At 28.9% G+C, this 23,441-nt stretch overlaps 3 protein-coding genes across 5 annotated transcripts in view; 2 read left to right on the top strand and 1 right to left on the bottom strand.

The window, feature by feature from the left end:
• insc (spindle orientation adaptor protein inscuteable) overlaps positions 1-6,469 on the top strand; it is a 38,356-nt gene extending 31,887 nt beyond the window's left edge. For all 3 annotated transcript variants that reach the window (XM_015524532.2, XM_089225588.1, XM_089225589.1), the window contains 8 exons: positions 87-930; positions 1,362-1,577; positions 1,653-1,917; positions 2,005-2,244; positions 2,505-2,676; positions 2,788-3,145; positions 3,534-3,657; positions 5,163-6,469. In XM_015524532.2, coding sequence (XP_015380018.1) covers positions 92-930; positions 1,362-1,577; positions 1,653-1,917; positions 2,005-2,244; positions 2,505-2,676; positions 2,788-3,145; positions 3,534-3,657; positions 5,163-5,294 — 2,346 coding nt within the window. In that variant the 5' untranslated portion in view covers positions 87-91 and the 3' untranslated portion in view covers positions 5,295-6,469. The remainder of the gene's footprint in view (positions 1-86; positions 931-1,361; positions 1,578-1,652; positions 1,918-2,004; positions 2,245-2,504; positions 2,677-2,787; positions 3,146-3,533; positions 3,658-5,162) is intronic.
• Positions 6,470-8,216: 1,747 nt separating this feature from the next.
• RpLP0 (ribosomal protein LP0) lies at positions 8,217-13,037 on the bottom strand. Its single transcript, XM_015524515.2, has 7 exons — positions 12,896-13,037; positions 12,388-12,474; positions 12,141-12,316; positions 11,457-11,691; positions 11,206-11,391; positions 8,469-8,627; positions 8,217-8,404 (listed from the first exon to the last, which is right to left on the bottom strand). The coding sequence occupies exons 2-7, from the start codon at positions 12,439-12,441 to the stop codon at positions 8,270-8,272; spliced, it is 945 nt and encodes a 314-aa protein (XP_015380001.2). The 5' UTR covers positions 12,442-12,474; positions 12,896-13,037; the 3' UTR covers positions 8,217-8,269.
• Positions 13,038-14,241: 1,204 nt separating this feature from the next.
• On the top strand, positions 14,242-15,469 carry LOC107173816 (uncharacterized). Its single transcript, XM_015524510.2, has 2 exons — positions 14,242-14,554; positions 15,028-15,469. Exons 1-2 carry the CDS (start codon positions 14,324-14,326, stop codon positions 15,253-15,255), a joined length of 459 nt encoding a protein of 152 aa, XP_015379996.2. The 5' UTR covers positions 14,242-14,323; the 3' UTR covers positions 15,256-15,469.
• The last annotated feature ends 7,972 nt before the right edge of the window (positions 15,470-23,441 follow it).

Below are 23,441 nucleotides of genomic sequence, written 5' to 3'. Positions count from 1 at the left end.
TCGCACTTGGTTCATAATAATAACACATCACTTGTGATGAAATATTTTCTCTACTCTAATTTAATAAGGTCAATATTTTGTTTCAGGTCCAATGAGCAAAAATAATATGACCGACTTCCAGCGGACTCGTAGCAAGGTGTGGTTTCCCAACTTAGACGATGACGATGAAGATATTCATCATTCGTGGCGCCGACAACCATCGTCGTCACCAGAAAGCAGACGTATATCGTCCGGCAGCCCAAGCAACGGTAGTCACAAGTCACAGGACTCCGGGTTTTCGGACTCCGAGAGTAGTCCCTTAGGATTGTCGAAAGCTTTACTGAAAGAAGACAAACAGCAGAAAAATACTAATGCATTTACCGACCAATTGCCAGACGGAGTGTTACCCGAAGCACTAGTTCCTAGAGTTCCTTCGCCTTGCGAACCTCAACCACAATCACCAAATCATTGCAATTGTTTTTTACCAGCTTGCGAATTGTCTAGAAAGTTCCGTTCGTTCGAGTACGTCGCCGTCGAGGAAACATCACCATTCAGACCGACGCCAAAAAAGTACGAGGAAGAACCACGCACGCCCAACCGGACGTGTTTTATCGTTGATGAATTGCCGAAAACCAGCGTAGTATTGTTGACGCCGAGTTCGGTGAAAAGTTTTGACGGTCACTTCGATCAGTCAGAAAATGTTACTGTTGTAGAAAACATTAAACAGGACTGCATCAAAAATAACGATTTGATTATCGATCCACCCACACCGTTTGTCGACCGTTTTAACGATGCAGACACTGTGAGTCTATGTGAATCCGACAGACCGGGCTCACCTGAGCATACGTCTACACCGAAATCAACCAAAAACAGATGTTGTACTCCCAGATTACATTATAGAAAAGATCTACAACTAAGAAAACCGAAACATTTAAAAGATAGCTTTAACAGGTTAATTTTTAATACCATAATCATAATACAATTAATCATTCGATAATTTATGTATACTATCTAGTCTCTAGAACTAGATAGTCTAAAATAGTAAAATGTGTATTGTAATATTGTATTGTGTAGAGTATATATAATTTAGTACAATACATGTAGCCCATATAGGGACACATAAATATACTATAAGATATTATGTATAGGTACTAAGGTACATTATATAATATATGACGTTATTAAATTACATTTTTTAATATTTTTTTATTTCATTAATAACGTTTTTATATATAAGTATCTATAGGTACCTATTTCTTTGAATCTTAACTGAGGAAACTTTTAAATTACTTTTAAATTTTATATACTATGAATATTACTTAGTTAAAATTAGAAATACTAATTTTAAAATATACCTACGTTTATTATCATATTGTTTCCAGAATTGAACGTGAAAACGAAGTGCCTGTTGGACAGTGGCTTAATGAACTGAGATTTAGATGTGAACCGGAATGCATGACCACTTTACAATCGAAATCAATAGCAACTTCTGAGGATATGTGTCGTTTTTCTACAGTTATTTGCACCGATTCTGAAGTTGTGCGGGACCTTTATCAACGTACAAAATCCATATCTAATGAATTTATAAAAGTTTACAAGTAGGTGTTCTAATTAGTTTATTTATATGTACCTATTTTACATATAAAAATGTATTTATATTTTTCCTTCCTTAGTGATTTAAACAAATGTCCAGTTGATAATTTTGGATCATCTGTCCAAACATTAACTGGTATGTTGTTAGACTTTGTTTGTGATCACGAGAGTCAACTACCTGAGGATGGCCAAGAGTTGTGTATGGACTTGGTAGATGTTTCCGAGAAATTAAGAATCCATGCTAACCGACGTCTAGGCAACAGAAAGATTATTCTAAACGATGTGTCGGCATTAGGACAAATATTTAGCGAATTAATCGATGCTTTGTTGATGAAGAAAATACAGGTATTCATCGATAATGATAATTTATAGTTTTGAGGTTTGAATTATTTTCATCAAACAATAATTCATACTGTTTGGTTAAACTTTTAGTCTTTGGTGGACATATTGGAAGAACCAAGCACTGATATTGAGCTCGTTAAGACGATGTCCAGTATCAACAGCCTAGGGTTAGAAAGTGTTCATCTCGGTAGCTTGGTGACGAAGTGCAATGGTGTCCGATCTTTGTTGACTGTTTGTATAGAAGCAGCGTCTAGTGTAGTTAGATCAGCTGCATTGCGCACACTTGCCATGGTGTGTTGCTCGTCTGACAGCATCAGACAATTCGAAAAGGTATAGATAGGTATACCTATAACTAATACAATAACTATTGTATCATATATATATTGTATATATATATAATCAAAACCAATGTAAAATTAAATACCGATTACACATGTTGTGTGTAGTGTGTTGACCTATATATAGTAAATATTATTATACTGCATATTGTCATATTGAATACCACCTACGTATATAATATAATACAATAAGTAATGAACTAATATATGTACCTATTACCTATGTTTAATATAATTCTGTTAAACTTTTAGGCCGGAGGCGTGGAGATATTATCCGATGTATTGGGTGGTAAAAACCGCTCGGAAAAAGAACTCACCGACGCCGTGTCAGTGTTGGCTCAGATCACCGCTCCTTGGATCGAAGACAACCACGTCGTCAACGGGCTCAGCGAATACTTGGACACGATTATATCCTCTTTGACGTGTACGTCACCGGCTATACTTATTATACCTACTGTTTCGCGCCGTCGTGTGCCACCCTTGTAAATTATATGTGATTTGACCGATTTTCTTTTTTTTTTTTCATAACCATCAGACTTGGTGGAGACCACGCAGTCGTCGGAAACGCTGTTGCTGTCGTCCGCTGCGCTTGCCAACATCACGTTCATGGAACCGAACGCGATATGGACCATATTAAACATGGGCACCGCCGGATCGCTGATAGAAGCGGTACGGAAGAACGGCACCAAGTCGTCGGTGTTTTTGCAAGAGCAAACGGCCACGCTTTTGGCCAACATGGCAGCGGTCCCCGAGGCCAGACCACACATGGCGGCCAACCACGCGGTGGTCGCTTTGCTGTGTTTCCTGCAAGTCCGGCACTCGCCGTTGCAACGCGTTCCCGAGATATTGGCCGCGGAACGGCTACAGCACAAGACAGCCATCGCCTTGTCCAGGTACCTATTGTATTATTATTATTATACAGCACGCATGACGCACTCTTGATAATTCATCTCGACAAAATGACGTATATGTATACCTAGTAAATCCGACCAGATTCAATCTGTGAAAGGAAAACATCCAAATGCGTATTTAAATATTTAAATAACCTAAATATATATTATGCTAAATGGCTGTATACTTACATAGGTAAGTGCGCAGGTTAATGGTTATATACGCTGTTTGATATAGCATTAATTGCTTCCTGCGGAATATCGCGAGTTCGTGACGTCACTGAAATATATATTTAAGCTTTATAACTTATAATTTACTTTACATATTATATCAACATTCTGCAACGATCGTCTTTCATTGGTTAATTATTATATTAATTTATGATTGTAGACTGTGCAGTGACGTAGAAGTGTCGAAACAATTCGTGGAGCTCGAAGGCGTTAACCGTTTGATAAGGTTGTGCAAAGACGAACGAGAACGAAATCATAGTGACGGTGTTCTAGTAGCGTGCTTAGTGAGTATACCTCGCTATAGAAAGTTTCTTATTTATAATTTATATAACTTAAAATATGATTATAAATGCATACCTACTGGTCCTACTGTAATTTAAAGATTCCTTTTTTTATCGTGGTATCCAGTATCTACGTAAAACTGTTTAAGTGTACCGTACATTTACCAATATTCCATATATTGGAATATGTATACCTTCCCTATGTATACGTAAAAACGTCGAAGTATACCACACATAAGTACATAATCAATATTATATATTTTCAATTTTATAAGAAATAATAATGTCGTGACTCGTGATCAATGTCAATTATCAAAATTACTACTGCAATAATATGTCAAAAAAAACCTTTTTTGAATTTTGTTTTCTTCAAAATATCCATTCAGTAGGTACTTGAATCATATTGGTTCTCTAAATTTCATTATTTCGCACAGTCTTTAAACATAACTAAGAAAAAAACGGTCAGGTTAACAAATATACTGTAATGCATTTGCTAATTATTATTTACATAATAATATTATAATAAAAATATAAAATTGTACTTGTGTTAGATTGATTAAAATGCTACAGCGTTCAGAATTATTCTGAATTTCTGATTAGTGTGTTGTATTTTTTAGTTTAAAAAATCAGAAAAATTGAAAGGATTCAAACTAAAAAAAATAATATTAATTTTAACATAGATATGTTTTTGGGCTGGATACAACTTTGTTTTTAACGATTTTTGAGAGGCTGGTTTAAGTAACGCTTTGTTAAATACCATCGAAATCGTCGAATTGTCTGCGAATCGACAATAAAAATAATATATAAAAAATATTAAAAAATATTAAATTAATTGAATTTTTATAACCAAATGTAGTATGCTACTATAGATATTTTTTCACTGCACTAATCCAAAATCATATCTATGATTCCTCCATATTTTCCTTAATTCCTTGCAGAGGAAAAATATCTCTATTAGCATGCTATCTTATATTTTAATAATAACATTATAACATAACCTTATATTGCATTTAATATTCGATATGTTTAGTTAACATTTAAAATATGTATGTAGGTACTCGATTCAGATGCATCTCTCGATTTGAGTTTAGCATCAAAATTGTTTTAATCGTCAAAAGGACAATAGCGTAATTACGCTTCGCCGAAACATAATATACGGTTTAAAACAAATTGCAAAAAGTCGCTATACTGCATAAATACATTTATGCCGAAATGTCTAATATATAATTTTATAATATATACCGCGCAATGTGTTAAATCGTCATCAAGAATAATAATCCAATAAAACACAATCAAACAAAATAACGATGTGTATTTTTGATGACGATTACTAATTGTATAGAATATAGATACGTTTATGTTGAATTGCGTTATTTGAACTACCTATATATAATGTAGTAACTAGTAATGTAGCATGGCCTACCCGCGACTCGCGAGTGCATAATATGTGTTGTGTATATTTTTATAATATACAATATTATACCTATTGTGTTTTGTTTTGTTTAAAGGCTTCGCTGCGGAAAATCGCCGCAAATTGTGGCAAAGAAATAATGAACCAATACGACGCCGCAGAACTGATTGAACCGAGACTGTTAGACTCATTCCTTTTGTATTCATCGAAACAAGAGAGTTACGTTTAGATTTTTTAACTCTCGGCGAATAAATCAAATTTATTTGTATTATTATATTATATAATATACTAAATATAAAATATGTACCTACTTAATTTATGTATGTATACATATACTGATATACTTACATGATTATACAATATGATGTATTAATAACTGTATGTAATTGCATGATCCATCCAGATTTTTGAATTGTTTGAAAATTAATTTTTGACAAATTTTATTTGAAAATGATTTAATAATGATTTTTCTTATTATTTCCCAATTTCCGGGGGGAGGGTTACAAACCCCTACCACCCTTCCTACTCCACTGACTGTATGCCTATACTATACAATATTAACCCGATATGAGTAGGTTGGTACAGCTCTCGTGCCATCGAATCCGAATGGGGGAGTACTGAATAATATAATTTGTTGAACGTAATAGAATACAATTTTTTTTAGTATGATATTATATGAAATAGGTATCTTCCTCTGAGGTAGGTGCCTATATTACTCTATCTAGTCCGAATCATGACAAGACGTGCCAACGTAGATAGTATTAATCAGGGCCTATCCTTTAGATACGATCGATGTGTGCGACGGCACAGGGGCGCCAAAATCAAGGGGGCGTGCGGTTGCCTATTTATATATTTAAAAACAGGGTAAAAGGCGCCGAAATAATACTTGCACTGAGCGCTGAAAAAGCTAGAGCCGGCCCTGATATTAATATTTGGAAGGTACTATAGGTATATATAGTAGCGTATATATTTTGTTCAAATAGGTCTGTAACTAGTACAATATTATATATTATTATGTATTTTTTTTTATTACCCATGTTTTTATATAAAGTGAATTTGATTTTAAGTTAATTACATTGCATTTGAAAATAACAAATACGGCGTAATAATTTTTTCTTTTTTTTATATACATATTAAATCTCTATATTATATTATATTATAATTTATAAGACATTGTAGCCTGTTTAGGTATAACTACGCGTTTTATCGTTTGTATTCATAATCCAACCGGAATGCACCAGGCAAATATTATTCTCATTTTATTACCATTGTTAAAGATATTACTTTTGTGTTCTATGATGATAGATTTATTAAAAAATATATAATATACGATGTATTACATAAAGAACATACATACTATGTTAAATTAATACATATAATATTTATATATTAATGTTACCTGTATTTGCTTATATATTTATTTTTTTTATGACCCTATGATCTTTAAAAAATTTTTCTGAAAAATATCGTTATATCCATTTACAAAATTGAACAACATACTCAACATCTTTTGAATGAATGAATGCGAAATAAACCGAATGGGCATTGATAACCATTTTTCATCAAGCTAAACTCAATATAAACAAATAAAACCGCACACTCCACAAGTGTATTATTAAGAATTTAAGATCAAGTGAGAAATATAGCAGTTGTGTTCGTTCTGATGTGTTGCAGTGTCTCAATAGTCAATTATAAAAGAAAATTTGGGACCTATTTATGTAGAAAAAAAATACTGATTTCTAATATTCTGTTATAATTTGTGACCAATGGAAATCATTTATAACTTTATAAGCAAAACAAGATCAACTCTCTAAAATGCGAACTCTGGGAAATCCTTTCTTATTGCACCCCTCGGTGGTACTACGACGGTACCATAAAAAGTTAATTAAAAAGTCTCAAGCCATCATACGAGAGCTTAGGCTAAACCATGATCAGTCTATTCAGGACAAGTTCAATTTTTAACTCATATTATAACTTGCGTCCAGCATTAACAGTAAAATAAATCAGATACTTATGGGAAGGTACTACAATATAAATATAGTATAAAATATTATTGGTAATACAATCTGACAACGTTCATTCAATGCTCAAAATCATTTTTGGCAATTACTTATGAGTTGCCATTAAATTTATCATACCCAATATAGTAAATTACAGCAGTGATTCTCAGTCAGGATTACATGGATCGAGTTTAAGGGGGTTACAGTCATTGACGAACAAATACAAATACAAGAATTTTTGAATAAATAATATTAATGCAGCTACCATAATCGTTATACAGTATTGTATTGTTTACAACAAATGGCATAAAACTAAAGAGATTATTTTTGTCTTCTAAAATATATAGTTCAAATTATTTATCATTTTGATATTAGGAAGATGTGGTATTTGATTCTTATGGATAAGTGTGACATGAAACCTAAAAGATTGGTCCATTCATTTATATCCATCCATAATAGAATACAGAGGGTTTATTTTTATTGGAATCTAAAATGAGTTTTGCTAATATACTAGAATAAAAGCTGGAAACTGCATATGACGACTACTGAGTATAAGCTATAAACCTATAACAATATAGAATATAAGGGTATTAAACTCTTAAAAAGTTTGAGAGATGTTTACGATTCTGTGACAAACTTATAAAACTCTGTACAAAATTTAAATATTTTTTTACTTTAGTCAGTTTGTAGATCATTAAAAAAATTATATCAATGTATTATCAATATTTTTAAAAAGGTATAAGTATTACACTTTTGTATCAAAATTCAATAAACATCAACAAGCACTATTTTCTAATGGATGTTCCATACCACTGGAGAAATAATTTTATTGCCTCAAGATTGTTTCGCTTCCTTATTTTCATGGCAATAAATATTATATACATGTATATTATGATATTATTATTTAATTCTCAGTAATTAGAAATTAAGATATAAGCTGAAGCATGCCCACCTAAACTAAAATATCCAGGTCACAGTAGTAAAAAAATGCAAGACATGGTTTACTGTAATACCAGCTAAGTGAACTATATAGTAACTAACTTTTAAATCCCTAATAAATTTAATTAATATTCAAATTTTTAAGTGGTTTATCGTCAATTGACAACATATTAATATGATTTTCAAGACATAAAAAATTATTGAAGTCTAAATATAGTTTTAAAATAATTTTTATTTCAGTTGAAAGTCATTAAAAATGATCAAGTTAGTCAAATAGACCGAAACCCATATCATCGTCTTCCTCTTCTTCACTTTCTACTTTTTCTTCTTTCTTTGCTTCTTTAGCTGGAGCTGCACTTTCTACAGGAGCTGCAACGGCTACAGCAAACTTAGATGGATCCTGAAATAAAATAAAATTAGTTATTTATATGTTTTCATCAATAATACCTATATAATTTTATTACTTTAAGGTACTCCTTGAAAGTTGTAGCTTCTTTGAATTCAATTTCAGTTTCAGCAGCAACTGCAACCAAGTTCTTGAAACCATTTATCAACATGTGAGGAGCAGACGCAATAGTTGGATAGCTGATTGCAAGACAAGCAGCTGTTACTTGTGAGGCCCCCTGTTAAAAATATAACAAATTTATTATAAATAAATATATTTTATATAAATATTCAGTGCATAATACAATTAAACAGATATAATGACATAAAATAAAAATGTTCACATAACATATTTACTAATAAAAATTTAAATTAATTTTAGTACCAATAATATTATAAAACATTAATAGGTAAAATTTTTTTTTTATAATCTATCAACAAAGATATCCATTTTAGTGTGTGGACAATACAGCTTGTATATTGTTGCTCTCTCCACTCACAACAAATGCAGAAGGTGACAATAATTTTTTTTTTTAGAAACATAGTCGTTAACAATTTATACACCATTATTCTTAATCTAAGTAGAATAGAATTTAGGTTCTTTATAACTTACAATTATTTTATTCAAATTAACTCAGATTTATAGTATCAACATAAAAATCTTCTGTCGGGAAAAGAAGACAAAATAAAAGTAAATCATCATAATTAATTTTCATTCAAATAATTGTTTTAAGAGGAGTTACACACACATTTTATGTATCCATCTTACAAGTGCGTAACATAGCAAATTTACGCTTAGCCGATCACGTTTAACTGTATTAGTTTAAATATTTGAGTGAATCAAACAATTATGAAACTTGATGTTAAAAACATTATTTGTGTTTGTATGTGAGCTTTTTTACGATAGCTCTATATTATAGCAAGTTATGCGTATATATAAAAGTTTAAATTTTAAATGCTAATTACTTACATAAAATTAAGTTATCATAAAAAAATCCACATACAAACACAATATTATTAATCGATTCACTTAAATTTTTAGACTAATAGAGTTAAACGTGATCTGTTAAGTGTAAATTTGATATGATATAAATTTGTAAAACGAAAACAGCAAATAGTAGTTTAGTGTCTTATAAACTAAAAATTAAAATCAAACATCTTAATCTATAGTATTAAGATAGGACACGAAGAAAAGCAGTGTGAAAGTGGCCAGGTTATTCACTTCAATATTGTATGCCATTCTAAATCAAGTAGTTAAAATATTTAAACATTATATTTTTATTTATTCTTTAGAATAATAACCCCGATAATAGGAATACAAAATGAATCATCATGACTGAATGACCATGGAAGAACAAAATAAAACGACGAGTTTATATTTCTGTATGGATAGTTGAAAACAAAAACAAAACACGAACAAATGTTTGAATTTTGTTCATGTTTTGTTTAATTTTTACTCTACTCAGTATGGACACATGTTTTATTTTTTTAATTTTTATTTTTTTTATGCATAAGAATACATAAAATATACACAAATAGTTGCGGTATTTTAATGAGAGGAAATTATAACTAAATTTAGACATTTAATTAATTATTATAAATATATTCTGAAGTTTTGAGATCAGATTAATGGTACTAATCGGTTATCGTGACTACCTTAATTAAAAAAAAAAAAAATGAATTAAGTTATTAAAATTAAAATTATGCATCATCAACTATAAAATTCAAATTTAGAAATAAATAATTAACTTAAGGAAGAAAATGTTCAAACATACAATTTAAAATGCTTATTACTGGATAACCATGCTTTTGACATTACATGATTCAACCAACTTACTGTCATGAGCGTCATATGGGATAGCAAAGTTAATCCTAATGATCCTAAATTAATAGGTAGGTTGTTTTAACTCTACTAATAATGATTATTATCTATGAAAAAAACAAAATTGTGGCTCATCTTGCAATAACTAATTGAATGCTTTGTATAACTAATTGACAAACAATGCCACAATGGTAGTATTAATATTTATTTTTAATTATACTACGGCTTCTAAAAGACCGCTACTGGGCGCCGCCTAAATCTTGTCCGTTCCCAAGCCTTCTAACTACCAAACCTCACTCTACTCAAACTTATCATATTTGAACGCACCCCTAGATGAACCTTTTGATATTCTTAGGATGAGCTAGTCACTGGTTATCGGTTAAAAGGTTTAACTCAGTATTATGTAGTTCATCTGTTTTATAACCCCACCAACAGTCAAAGTAAATAGTTGTACATGGGTTTATATTGTTTTTTATTGCATGTTTAAGTGTAGATAGGGTAATAATTACAATAACTGATAAGTACTAATCTGATAATAAAGAATTAATTAATAACTTACATTATTTACCAATAATAAATGTGTTTGATTTATTATTAAAAACATTGAGGCACTTTACAAATTAACTCAGATTTTAATTATCAACATAATATCTTCTGACGGGAAAAGAAGACAAAAATAGTTAATAAGGAATCATCATCATTAACAATTGTTTTTTTTGTAAATTATAACTATCACACCTTGAGAGGATGTAGTGCCTGCATGATAAGTTACCTCAGTCTTAAATATTAAGTAAAATCAAATTGGAGTTTAACAAAACCAATATTTCAATTGTGTTTTTGGGTTATAAGTAATTGATAAATTATAACTTTGAAGTTAGAAAATTATCTTTGTTATTGAATTTACAGCCATAAAATTTAAGAAAACTTTGACAGTTAATAAATACTTAAATTCAGTTAAGTGTTTTATGAAACTTAAAAATAAAAATTGAACTCACTATTAAGAAAGTCTTCAACAAATCTTCTGGCTTGATATCTAAGATTTCAGGTGCAAAGATAGTTCCAGAATCATACACCATCTGTACGGCCAAACCATAATTGAATGGAGAAATATTCAACATGTTCAATAAGGTTGCTTCAGAAGCTCCTACTTTATCACCTTCTTTTAAAATATGGACATCATTCTAAACATTAAATAACTGATAAGTACAATAAATAAAATTTATTGCATGTGTAATATTATTCTTACAATGATTTCAATTGTTCCCTTAGAGATTTTGGTTGGAATAGACAAAGCCTGGAAGAAAGAAGTTTTTTCTGGTCCAAGGCCAGTGTTCTGGGCAGGAATTACAACAGGGCAAGGTGCAATAGCACCAGGACGAGCCGGAGCACGGACTTTGTTTTCCAAAAGCTTATCTCTGATCTCAACCAAATCACTGCGAGTGAAAACAAATCCTACATTTCCTCTAATATGAGGCATGATCCTAAAATAATTATATAAAAAAAGTTAATAAAATATTCTTATTAATGAAAAACATTATTAATTTTAAAATTATGTTATAGTAAATCAGACAGCCTAAAGGCATTTTTCATCAATAAAGACCAATCCACACCAATGGGTTCAGCCATTTCTGGCCTTGATGTGTTAACGATTGATCTTTTAAGTCAAAAATTTTTCATCACAATTACTATAACCATAAAAAAAATGAACAATCAAATTAATAAAACATACTAATAACAATACATTAATTAACAGTTCTTAAAGTATGTAGGTTTCAGACTGCAATTTAAGCATTAAATTTCAATAAGCTTTGTCCGCATCAATGGGTTCAGCCATTTCTGGCTTTGATGCGTTAAGACTCTACTTATTCAATTATAATAATCATCATAAACAATATTTATTTAGTTATTTATATAAAATTGATAGTATTACTTTTCAAGAGATTGATTTCTGTCGATATGGCCTTTTATTGCCTTCCTCATCATTGTATTCTTGCCCATAAGTACGACAGCATTTCCACGAAGACTGATGCGAATTTGCTGCATCTGTTTTGAACCCACATTGTCGGCTCCCACAATGAAACATTTTGGGAACTCGTCAAGTAAACTCTAAAAGAATAAATAATTTACTTTAAATCAAGTTATTGATAAGTTGTTATTTAATACAATGTACAACATACCACCAACTTCACAAAATAGTTAGCTTTCCAAGTTGCTTTGTCCTCTCTACCCATCTTGTGGTGTAGAGATGTAAATACGTTTAAGAACTAAAAACCAAAATAATAAAATATAGTTAACTTCTAAGTAAACTTATAACCGGCAAAAAAATTCAAATTATCTAAGGTATGGGCAAGTACCCAATATTATAGGTTATGTTATGGTTACGACACGATTAATAAGACGTTTATACTTTCAACTTTAACCTCATAAATAAAAATCTAATAGGAAACTCAAAAATACCGTAAAGAAGTGATTATAATTAATAATTATTTCAACCGAAATCGATTTGAAACGAATACGAAAAATTTTGTGCATAAACCATGTGTATGAATGTCTTGAAATACTTGGAACAATTGGAATGTTTGAACGTTCAGCCACCGATTGCTCAGTTAGCAAAGAGAGTTGATCGAATTAAATCAAAATAATAGTTTAATTTAGTCTATATGGAAAAATCTTCAAAGTACTTACCAAAGCGCCACGCGTAATTTAAAAAATGGAATACGGAGGAATATTCCGTATGTCACGTTACGTCCTGAAAATGAGAACGTAATCGAGGCACGGATACGTCTTGCCTGATGCCTCGTGTAACGAAAGATAGTGTAATGGTGGGAGATGGGGTTGGACAACAAAATATCTCATGGAGTAAAAAAGACATTGTATATGATATGGAAAATACGGTCAAATATCATTAAATTAAGGCGCGTGTTTTTCAACAAAAACTAACGAATCTGAATTGAAAATTTAAAAAAATTATTATTTAACATTAGACTTTGGACTATACTGGAACATGAATTATGGAAACTTTCTGTCACTGACATTGCACAACTTTTTTATTTTTCATCAATTTAGCTATTAAAAAAAAATTAAAATGTATTGATTTTACAATAACAAGTACCTACCTACTACCTATACTTAGTTACCACACCTTTAAGCATTGCTTAATTGTGGTTATGATAAAGACCTAAGATGTTACATTAAAATATTTATTCAATACATAATAATATTATTGTTGATTAAATATTCTTCAGAATTTCTTACAGAGTAGGTTATTTACATATACTGATATTATACTATACAATTACAGTAATTACACTGTTGTGTACAGATGTCAGTCAATCATATTATTCTATGGACATAATTAACCTCTCCTAAATTATATTCTTAAGATTCCTGGTTCTATAGTGGGTACACTTTTTTTAGATCAATAGGCATTGAGTAAAAATATGTATGATACAACTGCTAGATAATCAACGAATTTTTTGACTAAATGATTTTTTTTATAAATTTAGCTTTCATATCATATTCCTGAATTCTCTTTCATCATTTAAGTTTATTTAATTCATTGGTGAAGCATAATTGCTTAGTATACAATACTACTGCACAACCAGCTAATCCGCCTGTTGTCATTTGAGCATCGCTATTGTTAATTTTGACCTTTTTTGTAAGACAGTTGCGCATCGTTCGATTTTTGGGTTACATATCATCTGCTCATCAGCCGTTTAAAAGGTCTTACATCATTTGCGCATCAATATTATTTAACAATATAATTTAAAAAATAGGTGTATACCCAAAAGGGTCAGTTGTTTTCTAACTTTGATCATAAAATTCATACATCAACTTTGAAATATTGTACAGATATTTATATTTTAAAATATATAATAATATTATTATAAAGAAAAAGAATAGGTATTGTGATAATATTGTGTCAAGATTATCATTATAGTTATTATAGTTAGCAATAACATTACTAAGATGTACGGTTGACTAATAGATTTTTATCGCAAAGTACATCAAACGAGATAGGTATACTGAACACAGTGTCGAGACGTACGACGTAGGTAGACGTATTACCTAATTTTGACTTTTAAGTTTTGACTGCTTTTATTATATTTAAAAATGAGCCAATTCAAATTTGTTAATTCAAATCGTGAAAAAGCTGTCATCATTTTCCAAAATTATTTTTATACGGAACGAAAAACATTAAAAAGTTGTGAAATTATATTTATGTGTCAAAAAAAAAACTGTTATGCCTCAATAAAAATTGATGAACATCGAAGAACGGTGTTAGAAATACGTGGAGAACATACGCATATCAAATTAACGGATTCGGAGATAGAAAAACACGAAGTAAGTCAAATTAAGAATTGTAAATTAATTTTAATTTTTTTTATAAATAACTTTTTAAAAGCTAAATTGATTCGTAACAACTAACAAGAGTTAATAATATGCATGCACTTATACTCAGAGTAGGGAATTATTAAAACTGTATTTAGATATTATTTGATTCGAATAAAAAATAGTTCATATATAATAATATACATAATGTATTATTCACATAATTTTGTATGTAAGTACCTATACTTTCGAACCTTTCAGTTATTATATTATAAAAAAAATGTCATTAAGATATAGCACATTCGCGAAAACCCGATAGGTTATATATTAAATATTATAAGATTAGGACACATTATATATTGTACTGTATATGGAAAGAGGGCCGGAAAGTACGAGAAAGATAACTATTTAATTTATTTTTACAATACAATATAGTCGTAATACCTATATACTATAGAAAAACTTTTTTTAAAATTTTTTTTCAGATTAAAAACACTATAAAAAGAAAAGCTACAGAAGAAATATCAATGAGGCCTAACAAAATTATACGGAAAGTAATATCTGACGCTGATCATATAACGGTCAATGATATTTCCAATTATAGACAAAATATTTATGGAAAACGTAGGGAAGTTTTACCGGTGTTGCCGAAATCCTATGATGAAGCTATTTCACAATTAATGTCTTCCCAAGAAACACTTGTAAAGTTGTAACTTTCAAAAAAGAAAAATTTCTTTTTATAAATAACAATAAAATTGTGTTATTAACATTTGAAACAAATTTGAAAACTTTATGTGAAAATTCCGTACACATTCTGGCAGACGAGACGGGACCTTTAGATATTGTCCAAAATATTTTTATCAATTGTACGCACTATTCATATTTATAAAAACGGTCTATATTTACCCTTGGATTATTATTTTTTAACCGGAAAAACTACAACTGGTTATATTAAAATGTGGCAATCTTTAACAAATACGTGTGAATCGACGAATTTGATATTCAACCCTAAAACAATCAGAGTAGATTTTGAAAGGAGTGCACATTTGGCAATTATATACCTACACTGTTTTCCACTATGCGATATATACGGATGCAGATTTCATTTGGGGCAAGCTTGGTATAGGAAGCTCAACCAAGATTTTCCTTACCTCAGAAATGAATATAAAGCCAATACCGAAATCGGAAAATGGATTCAATATTTCTTTGGTTTATCTTTCATTTCCCCTGAAGAATTTTCTGATGTGTTTTGTGAATTAATCGAAATCGCACCAAATAGTGACGTATTGAATTTTAGCGATTATATACTTGACAATTATATTCAAGAAAATTGTTTATTTCCTCCAGAGATGTGGGCAGAAAAACCATCAGATTTACCTAAAACTACAAATGGACCTGAGGCATTTCATTCTCATTATAATGCACAATTTTACACTTTTACAGTACTAATCCTTCAATATGGAAGGTATGAAATAGTTATTTTTATAAATTATAAATTATTAATTTAGTTAATTTAATATATTTTTGTTAAATATGTACTTATAATAGGTAATAGAAACGTTGAAAGAAATACAGACAGAGACCTATGTTAAAATTAAAGATATTTCTAGAGGTATTCATCATGTATATAGCGGGCACCAGAACGTCAAAAATAAGACTACCTACATTAATAAACATTGGCTTAACTGCTTAAGTATACTTCCGGTGAAATAAACAGGTTTAATTTTGTTAAAATAATGAGACATGCCTAAGTAGAATAGTTATGACCATAATGAATTTGAATTAAATTGTATACTAATATAATTTTGTTATTTCAATATAAGGTTTTAATGTGTAAAGTAAAACCATTTTATTTTCTACGCATGACCAAAGTGGTTTTTTATTTTCGCACGCCTCAAACGCTACACACAAAACGCGAGTCAAACTCAATTGTGATAGAATTACTGTAGGTATCTATGTCCTATGGTAAAAACTAAAAATAGAATAATACACAAAATTAAATTGAAATCATAAAGTTATCAGTAATACAAATTTGGCGCGTAAATTCTTATCAAATCAATCGGGTTTGTTACTATCATTGATTAAATATACATAGATAGTTCATATAATGATAAAATATGGCAGCGCTGAAATCACGACTATGGGAGCCAGAAATTTGGTAGTGTGGGAGCCAGACACCTGGCGCGGTGTCTACCTAGTAGTCCAATGGTCAGTGACAGGTATTACAAAACGCAGAAGCCAGGATCGAATTTGCCATGCCTATAAAAAATTTTTGCAACTTTTTTGATATATTTTTTTATTTTTTTATCGATTCTCAGTCAAGATAGAATCTGTTCTATAATTAATGGTGAAATTATAGCAGTGTGAGAGGTCGACTATTGAGTGCACTGTTATGTATTTACTATTTTGGTTTTACCATTGATTAAGTTTATACTATAATTTTCTAAATATAAATTTTACACTATTAATAAAGTATAGACATTGATTAAATATACATATTTAATCAATGGTATAGATTTAATGAGCTTGATTCAGCGATTATTTATAACTGGGTAAATTCAGTAAGAAACTAGGTTTATTATTTTTGATTATTATAATATTATATATTAATTTAACAGTTTGTTTGTGTTCGAACTTTAAAGTGAACAGATCTCCCATAATTACTGTAATAATTATTTATTGTATTAATTATCATCTTAATTGTAAATTGAGAAATTTTAAATCTAAAAAAATGTCACGGAAAAGTGGGAACGTATGTGCATATTACGGATGCGGAAAAAGTCCTAGGAATTATGATGGATTAAGGTTATTTCGTTTCCCAAAAAACCAAGAATTATGTAAAAAATGGATTCAGAATTCAGGTATAAGCTTAACTAATTTTATACATAAAATAATTGTTAAATACAGTAGTCGGATTAGATACACTGATATTGGTGAATTGTTCTTATTAATTTGAACTGAAGTTCATGATTGGAAATACAAATTGTATTACTAGAATTATATTGACTTTGTAATATTTAATGTAGAAATAATATACATTTTATAAGTACCTATAATTAAAATAATTATTAAAGTTTCTAATTTGTAACGATTTGTAATAAATTGTGACAAATTTTTCATGTTTGTCATTACGCTAATTATAAATGATATTTGTACGAAAATATAAACAATAGGTATATATATTCTTTTTCTATTCATAAATAAAAATTAACATTATACATTATTTATACAACATTTTATCTATCTATTTTAAGCAAGCTTGTGAGTTGTGATAGAGATAGAGAATAATACAAAATTGATTATTTTAAACAAATGAATAAAAAAAACTACAGATAAGTATATTCAAATAAAATATAAGAAAAAATAATTGCTTAAAACTTAATTGAATAAGTATATTAAAAATAATTTAAATGATCATATAGGGTACTTATTAAAAAAAGAATTTAAACATGTGATTACGGAAACAGAACTAAAAGCTTTAGCTAAAATCTAAAAATTACCATTAATATAAAATATTTTTAACATTACTTTGCCTAACGTGGATGTTTTATTTATACTGAATATTCATTAAGTTAAAATGAAGTTGGCCTAGATAAGGGGTTTACTGTGCTTTACTGTAATTTCCTTTTTAATAAAACGATTAACTACAAAAAATATAGCAACATTTTTTAAAAGGATTTAATTGGCAATAAGTAGGTACACTCAGATCATTATAATTTTTATTTGTAGAACCGTCTAGCGTACGTTTATTTAAACAGATTTCAACAATATTATTAAGTTAATCAGAAAAAAATAATTTAAAATAAATTTTAATTTTATTGTTTATAGGTACTTGTAATATTATTGTTTATTAAAATAAAACTAAATAATTTATTTTTTATATTTAATTTTATAAATGTATATTATTGCTGCAAATTTAATAAACTAAACATTATGTATACACATAAAAAAGTTATTTACATTTATTGGTACAATAAAGGTACAATAGTATACTAAAAAGATTTATGAGACATAAAATATAAGAAATTAAAATAGGTAATTGTTTTCCTCGATATCCTTATAATATATTTATCCCGTTACTTATTTTAATTATTACTTATTTTTAATATGTTTACAAAATACAGGTAATATTAAGCTCATAGATTTTGATCTCGAAGAGTTAAACAAAAAACATTTATGTATGTTACATTTCTCCGATACTGATTTTACTTTCAATAAACGTAATTTAATAAAATCGGCCGTTCCAAAAGTATTTGAAACTGATAATGTAACTTTAAAAGTATCAACTCCAAAAAAAACTTATATTCCGAAGCATTTTCCAAAAAGCCCCGAACAATCATCGACGTTATTTCAATCCAAAAGATCAAGAATAAATTCTCCAGATACAACTCCCACCAGTGGCAAAGATTATCATTTGAAAAATACAGATATTTTGTATTTACCAACACCAACGAAATCTTCAAAAAATCTTTCATCAAAATCGTACTTATCATCATCATCTCCAAAATCTCCAAACACTAAATCGATAATACAAACAACAATGAATTTTCCAAGTCCTTCAATCACTCCAAAAGTACTTTTTCCAAATTTAAATAGTCAAAAGAACAAAATGAATAAAAAGATACAACAATTAAAACAAGTAGTTAAAAACCAGAGTAAATTATTAAAAAACAAACGTGCTTCAATCTCAAAACTCCGTAAAAATTTGCTAATTTCAAGGTCCAATTTAAGAAACAAAAATATTTTTAATACAATACAATTTTCATCACGTGATTCTAAGGCACTAGTAAAAATGCAAGTTTTAAGATCTAAAACACAGAGAAAACCGTGGGATTTTGATGAAAAACAATTTGCATTAAGCCTATTTTATAAATCACCTTCAGCTTATAAATTTTTAAGAAACTCTAAACAAATTATTTTACCTGGATTATCTACTATACGTCGTTGGATTGGGAGTTCCAAGTTTAAAACTGGTTTCAATTTGGGAATTTTAAAACAATTAAAAATCAAAGCTGATACTATGACTGAAGAGGAACGTTTTTGTACATTAGTGTTTGACGAAATGAAAATTAAAAATTACCTTGAATATTCCAAGTTTCTTGATCTTATAGAAGGGTACGAAGATCTAGGTACTAAAGGTAGATCAAATAAATTGGCTGGTCAAGCATTATTGTTTATGATACGAGGAGTATATTCAAACTGGAAATTGCCTTTTGCGTATTTTTTACCATCAACATCAGTGAGTCATAAAATATTAAGTGAACTTTTGATAGAAGCAATTAATAAAATATTCGAGTGTGGCTTTACAGTTTTATCAATGGTATGCGATCAAGGAACAAATAATGTTTCAGCACTACAAAAAGATTTAAACATGACTAAAGATAAACCATATATTGAAATTAGAGGGAGAAAAGTATTTTCAATATTTGATGTTCCTCATTTATATAAAAATTTAAGAAACAATTTTATAAAAAATAATTTTATTTACAAAGAAAATGAAACATCTTTTCAAGATTTAAAAGACACGTATGAATTGGACAAGAATAGTGGTACAAGCCGTTCACTTTTAAAAATTACCAACAATCATATGAATCCTGGTCCATTCCAATTAATGTCCTGCAAACTTGCCATGCAACTGTTTAGTAATTCCATGTCGGCTACAATGGAATCGTGTATCCTCACTAAACAGCTAAAATCTAAAACTGCACCTCATACCATGGAAATGATAAAAGATTTAAATAATCTATTAGATGTTTTAAACAGTAATAGTTTATTCAATCCAAATCCGTTTAAGTGTGCCATTTCTCAAGAACGTCCTCAGCAATTGCAATATTTACTCGAAGCGAGAAATTGGATTGAAAAACTTGAGAAAAAAATAACAAAAAAACGACAGGATACCAGACCACCATGCTTTGACGGTTTAATTTGGACAATCAACTCAATTATGATGATATATGCTCAGCAATGTGAGTTAGGATATACCTATTTACTCACTAGTAGATTTAATTCAGATGTGATAGAAAATACTTTTTCTGTTTTCCGCCAAAGAGGTGGCTATAATAGGTAAGTGAAATTTAAGCAAATTAATAAAACCTAATATATATATATATATATGTGTGCATGTGTATATTGTATGCTATACAATATAAGTAAACGGGGGACATGCTATACTATTTACTATAGCATGTCCCCCGTTTACTTCGTTGTTCGTTATATTGGTGTTAAATTTGGTTGCCATCTACGGTAGTTTTTTTAAAAAAAAAAATTAACTTATTTTTTATAACCAATGGCAACCATTTAAAAAACCAACAAAAAATTTCTATTCATTTTTTTTAATCAATGCAAAAATCATTTAAATAATGAAAAAAATATATAATTTTTTTAAAAAAAAATAGTGTCCCCTGTTTCCACCAAAAATAACGATCTTTCCATTTTCAATACATTCGTCAATACATTTTCCGACAGTCTCCATTATCAGAGATATGAAATATATTATTATATGTTTATTGTATGAACTATAAACACATATTATATTATAAGTATAACTACCAAAAACATTCTTATTTAAAATTATTTATGTTTAATTAATTAATTAATGTTTGTGTAGAAAACAATATTATATTTAGTTATACATGATATACTCAATATGTAATTACAAAATAATTAATTTTATTAGTGTTTAGTAGTAAAATATAAAAATATAGATACAATAAATAAAACAATATTATAATGATATTCAGTAAATACAAAATACCTATTTGGTTATATTAATGCTTAGTAATAAAATATAAGCAAAATAATGAGGGGTTAAAATTCTATAATTTATAACTAGTGATAAAAGAAATTCCGTTTTTTTTTTTTAATTTAGGCAAAAAAAGTATTGGTAACTGGTGACATTTAAAAAATAAATTAAATTGTGAACTACACTCTAATTATGGTACCTTTTTAGGGTTGAAACTATTAGTATAAAATAACTCAGAGAATCTATATAGTTTCTATAAACAATAAACATACTAACTTTTATTAAAATTGGTCCAGAAATTTTTGAATCTATATAGGATAAACAATTATTTATTTTTATATACATTTAAGATTATTATTAAAATATGTTTAAGGAATCCAACGGCCAGGGTATTCAGAACCACATTTAGAATGAATATAAAAATGAATTTAATGAAACCACCTGATCAGTCTAACTGCGAACCTGATGGTGATTTGAATTTAATGTACAAAACAAATATTAATTTAGAAGATGGTAATGACAGCTGCAGTTCAAGTTGCTCGTCAAATCTTTCACTTTCTTCATTGTCATCAATTGAAGTTTTCTCGGAAGAAAATGATCCACCCAATGTCACATTGGAAGACTGCTCTAATGCCTATTTTGCCGGGTATTTAGGTAAAAAGTGCGTTGATAAATTTAAATGCAGCATTTGTGAAGGCAACATGTTGAAAGATATTGAAGATGCTACTTTTAACAATCAAGAATTTTTAATATTTTGTAAAAATTATTCTTCCGAAAATTCTTTATTACATTTAAAAAGGCCAACAGTAGATTTCACAGAGTTTGTGTCCTTAGCACAGAAAATCATAAAAAAAACTGTCGAAAAAATGCCTCATAAGAAAAATATTTCAAAATTTATTTTTTCCAAAATTAAAAATGATTTATCTTCAGTTATAAATTTCAATTCTTCTTGTGAACCACACATCGATTTTCTAGTAACGCATTTAATTAATTGTAAATTGTTAAGAGATTTTAATTGGAAATCAAAAAATATTAAAAGTAATGCTAAAGACAAAAATAAAAATAAGTTAAGTATTTTAAAAAATAATTGAATCAACATAATTTATATTTATTAAAAATACAAATAAAGTAAGTTTTTATTTTAAATTGTTAAAACGTATTTATTTATTTTTTTTATGTCATATTTGTTATTTATATTATTTTATACATTTTCCCATTTAAATACGACGAATACGAAAAAAACAGCTTGTATTAATTCAACGCGTCGAGCTGTCGAACACATTGGATACTATTTCTGGAATAGAAATGGACCCACGATACTACGGTCTACGATAGTTCCTACTTGTCTTGTTGTATTCGTCATGTAGGATCAAATTGTTACTCGTTATCGCAAATTATTTATATTAAAACCGGTATTTATAAGTGTACGACGATATGACCCCCCCGTTATTCTCTGTCTATCTAATTATAATTTTCAATGAACAATGCAACCGCGCCATCTATCGATATTTAATCAATGCCTTAATCAAGTTTCCAAATCGTTCATAGACATGGGCTATCTATGTATATTTAATCAATGTTACTATCCAGCCGAAAATTTTACGATTCCTGATAAAGCAATCCGATTGATTACCTCCCCTACAGCGGATTGAAAAACTGCTGTATTTAGGAACAAGTCCGAACAACTAATTCCAGCGGATTACCAATCAACCAATCTGCTGAGTTTTGGAACATTATCTATTAATTAATTAATTAATAATATTAAAATAATTAATATATAATTAATTAAAAATATTGATCTATTAATATATAATTAATTCAACATATTAATCTATTAATCTACGTTGTTACCAGTGCCAACATTTTAAAATTAAAACAAAACTTCATTTTTAACCTATATGCAGACATACAGTATCTACTATAATGCTGCAGACAGACAGTCGTATAAAAATGTGAAGGAAAATTTATATATTTTAATTAATTTAATTTTAATTTTTTGGTCGCAATTCGTATGTAACCTAAAAACACTCGGGCCGTAATTCAAAAGAAATTTATACAACGCGACACAACTTTAGTAGATACCCAATCAATTATAAAACTTGGGCCTTGAGTACTCAACTATCGAACAATTTAAAAATAGTGTTTTCAATAATTTGG

The sequence above is a fragment of the Diuraphis noxia genome, unplaced genomic scaffold (assembly GCF_037042655.1).
Source record: "Diuraphis noxia isolate RWA-SAM2 unplaced genomic scaffold, SU_Dnox_SAM2 contig0004, whole genome shotgun sequence".
NCBI lineage: Eukaryota > Metazoa > Arthropoda > Insecta > Hemiptera > Aphididae > Diuraphis > Diuraphis noxia.
Note: the sequence above shows the minus strand (reverse complement) of the source record. Positions and strands in the feature narration are given on the sequence as shown.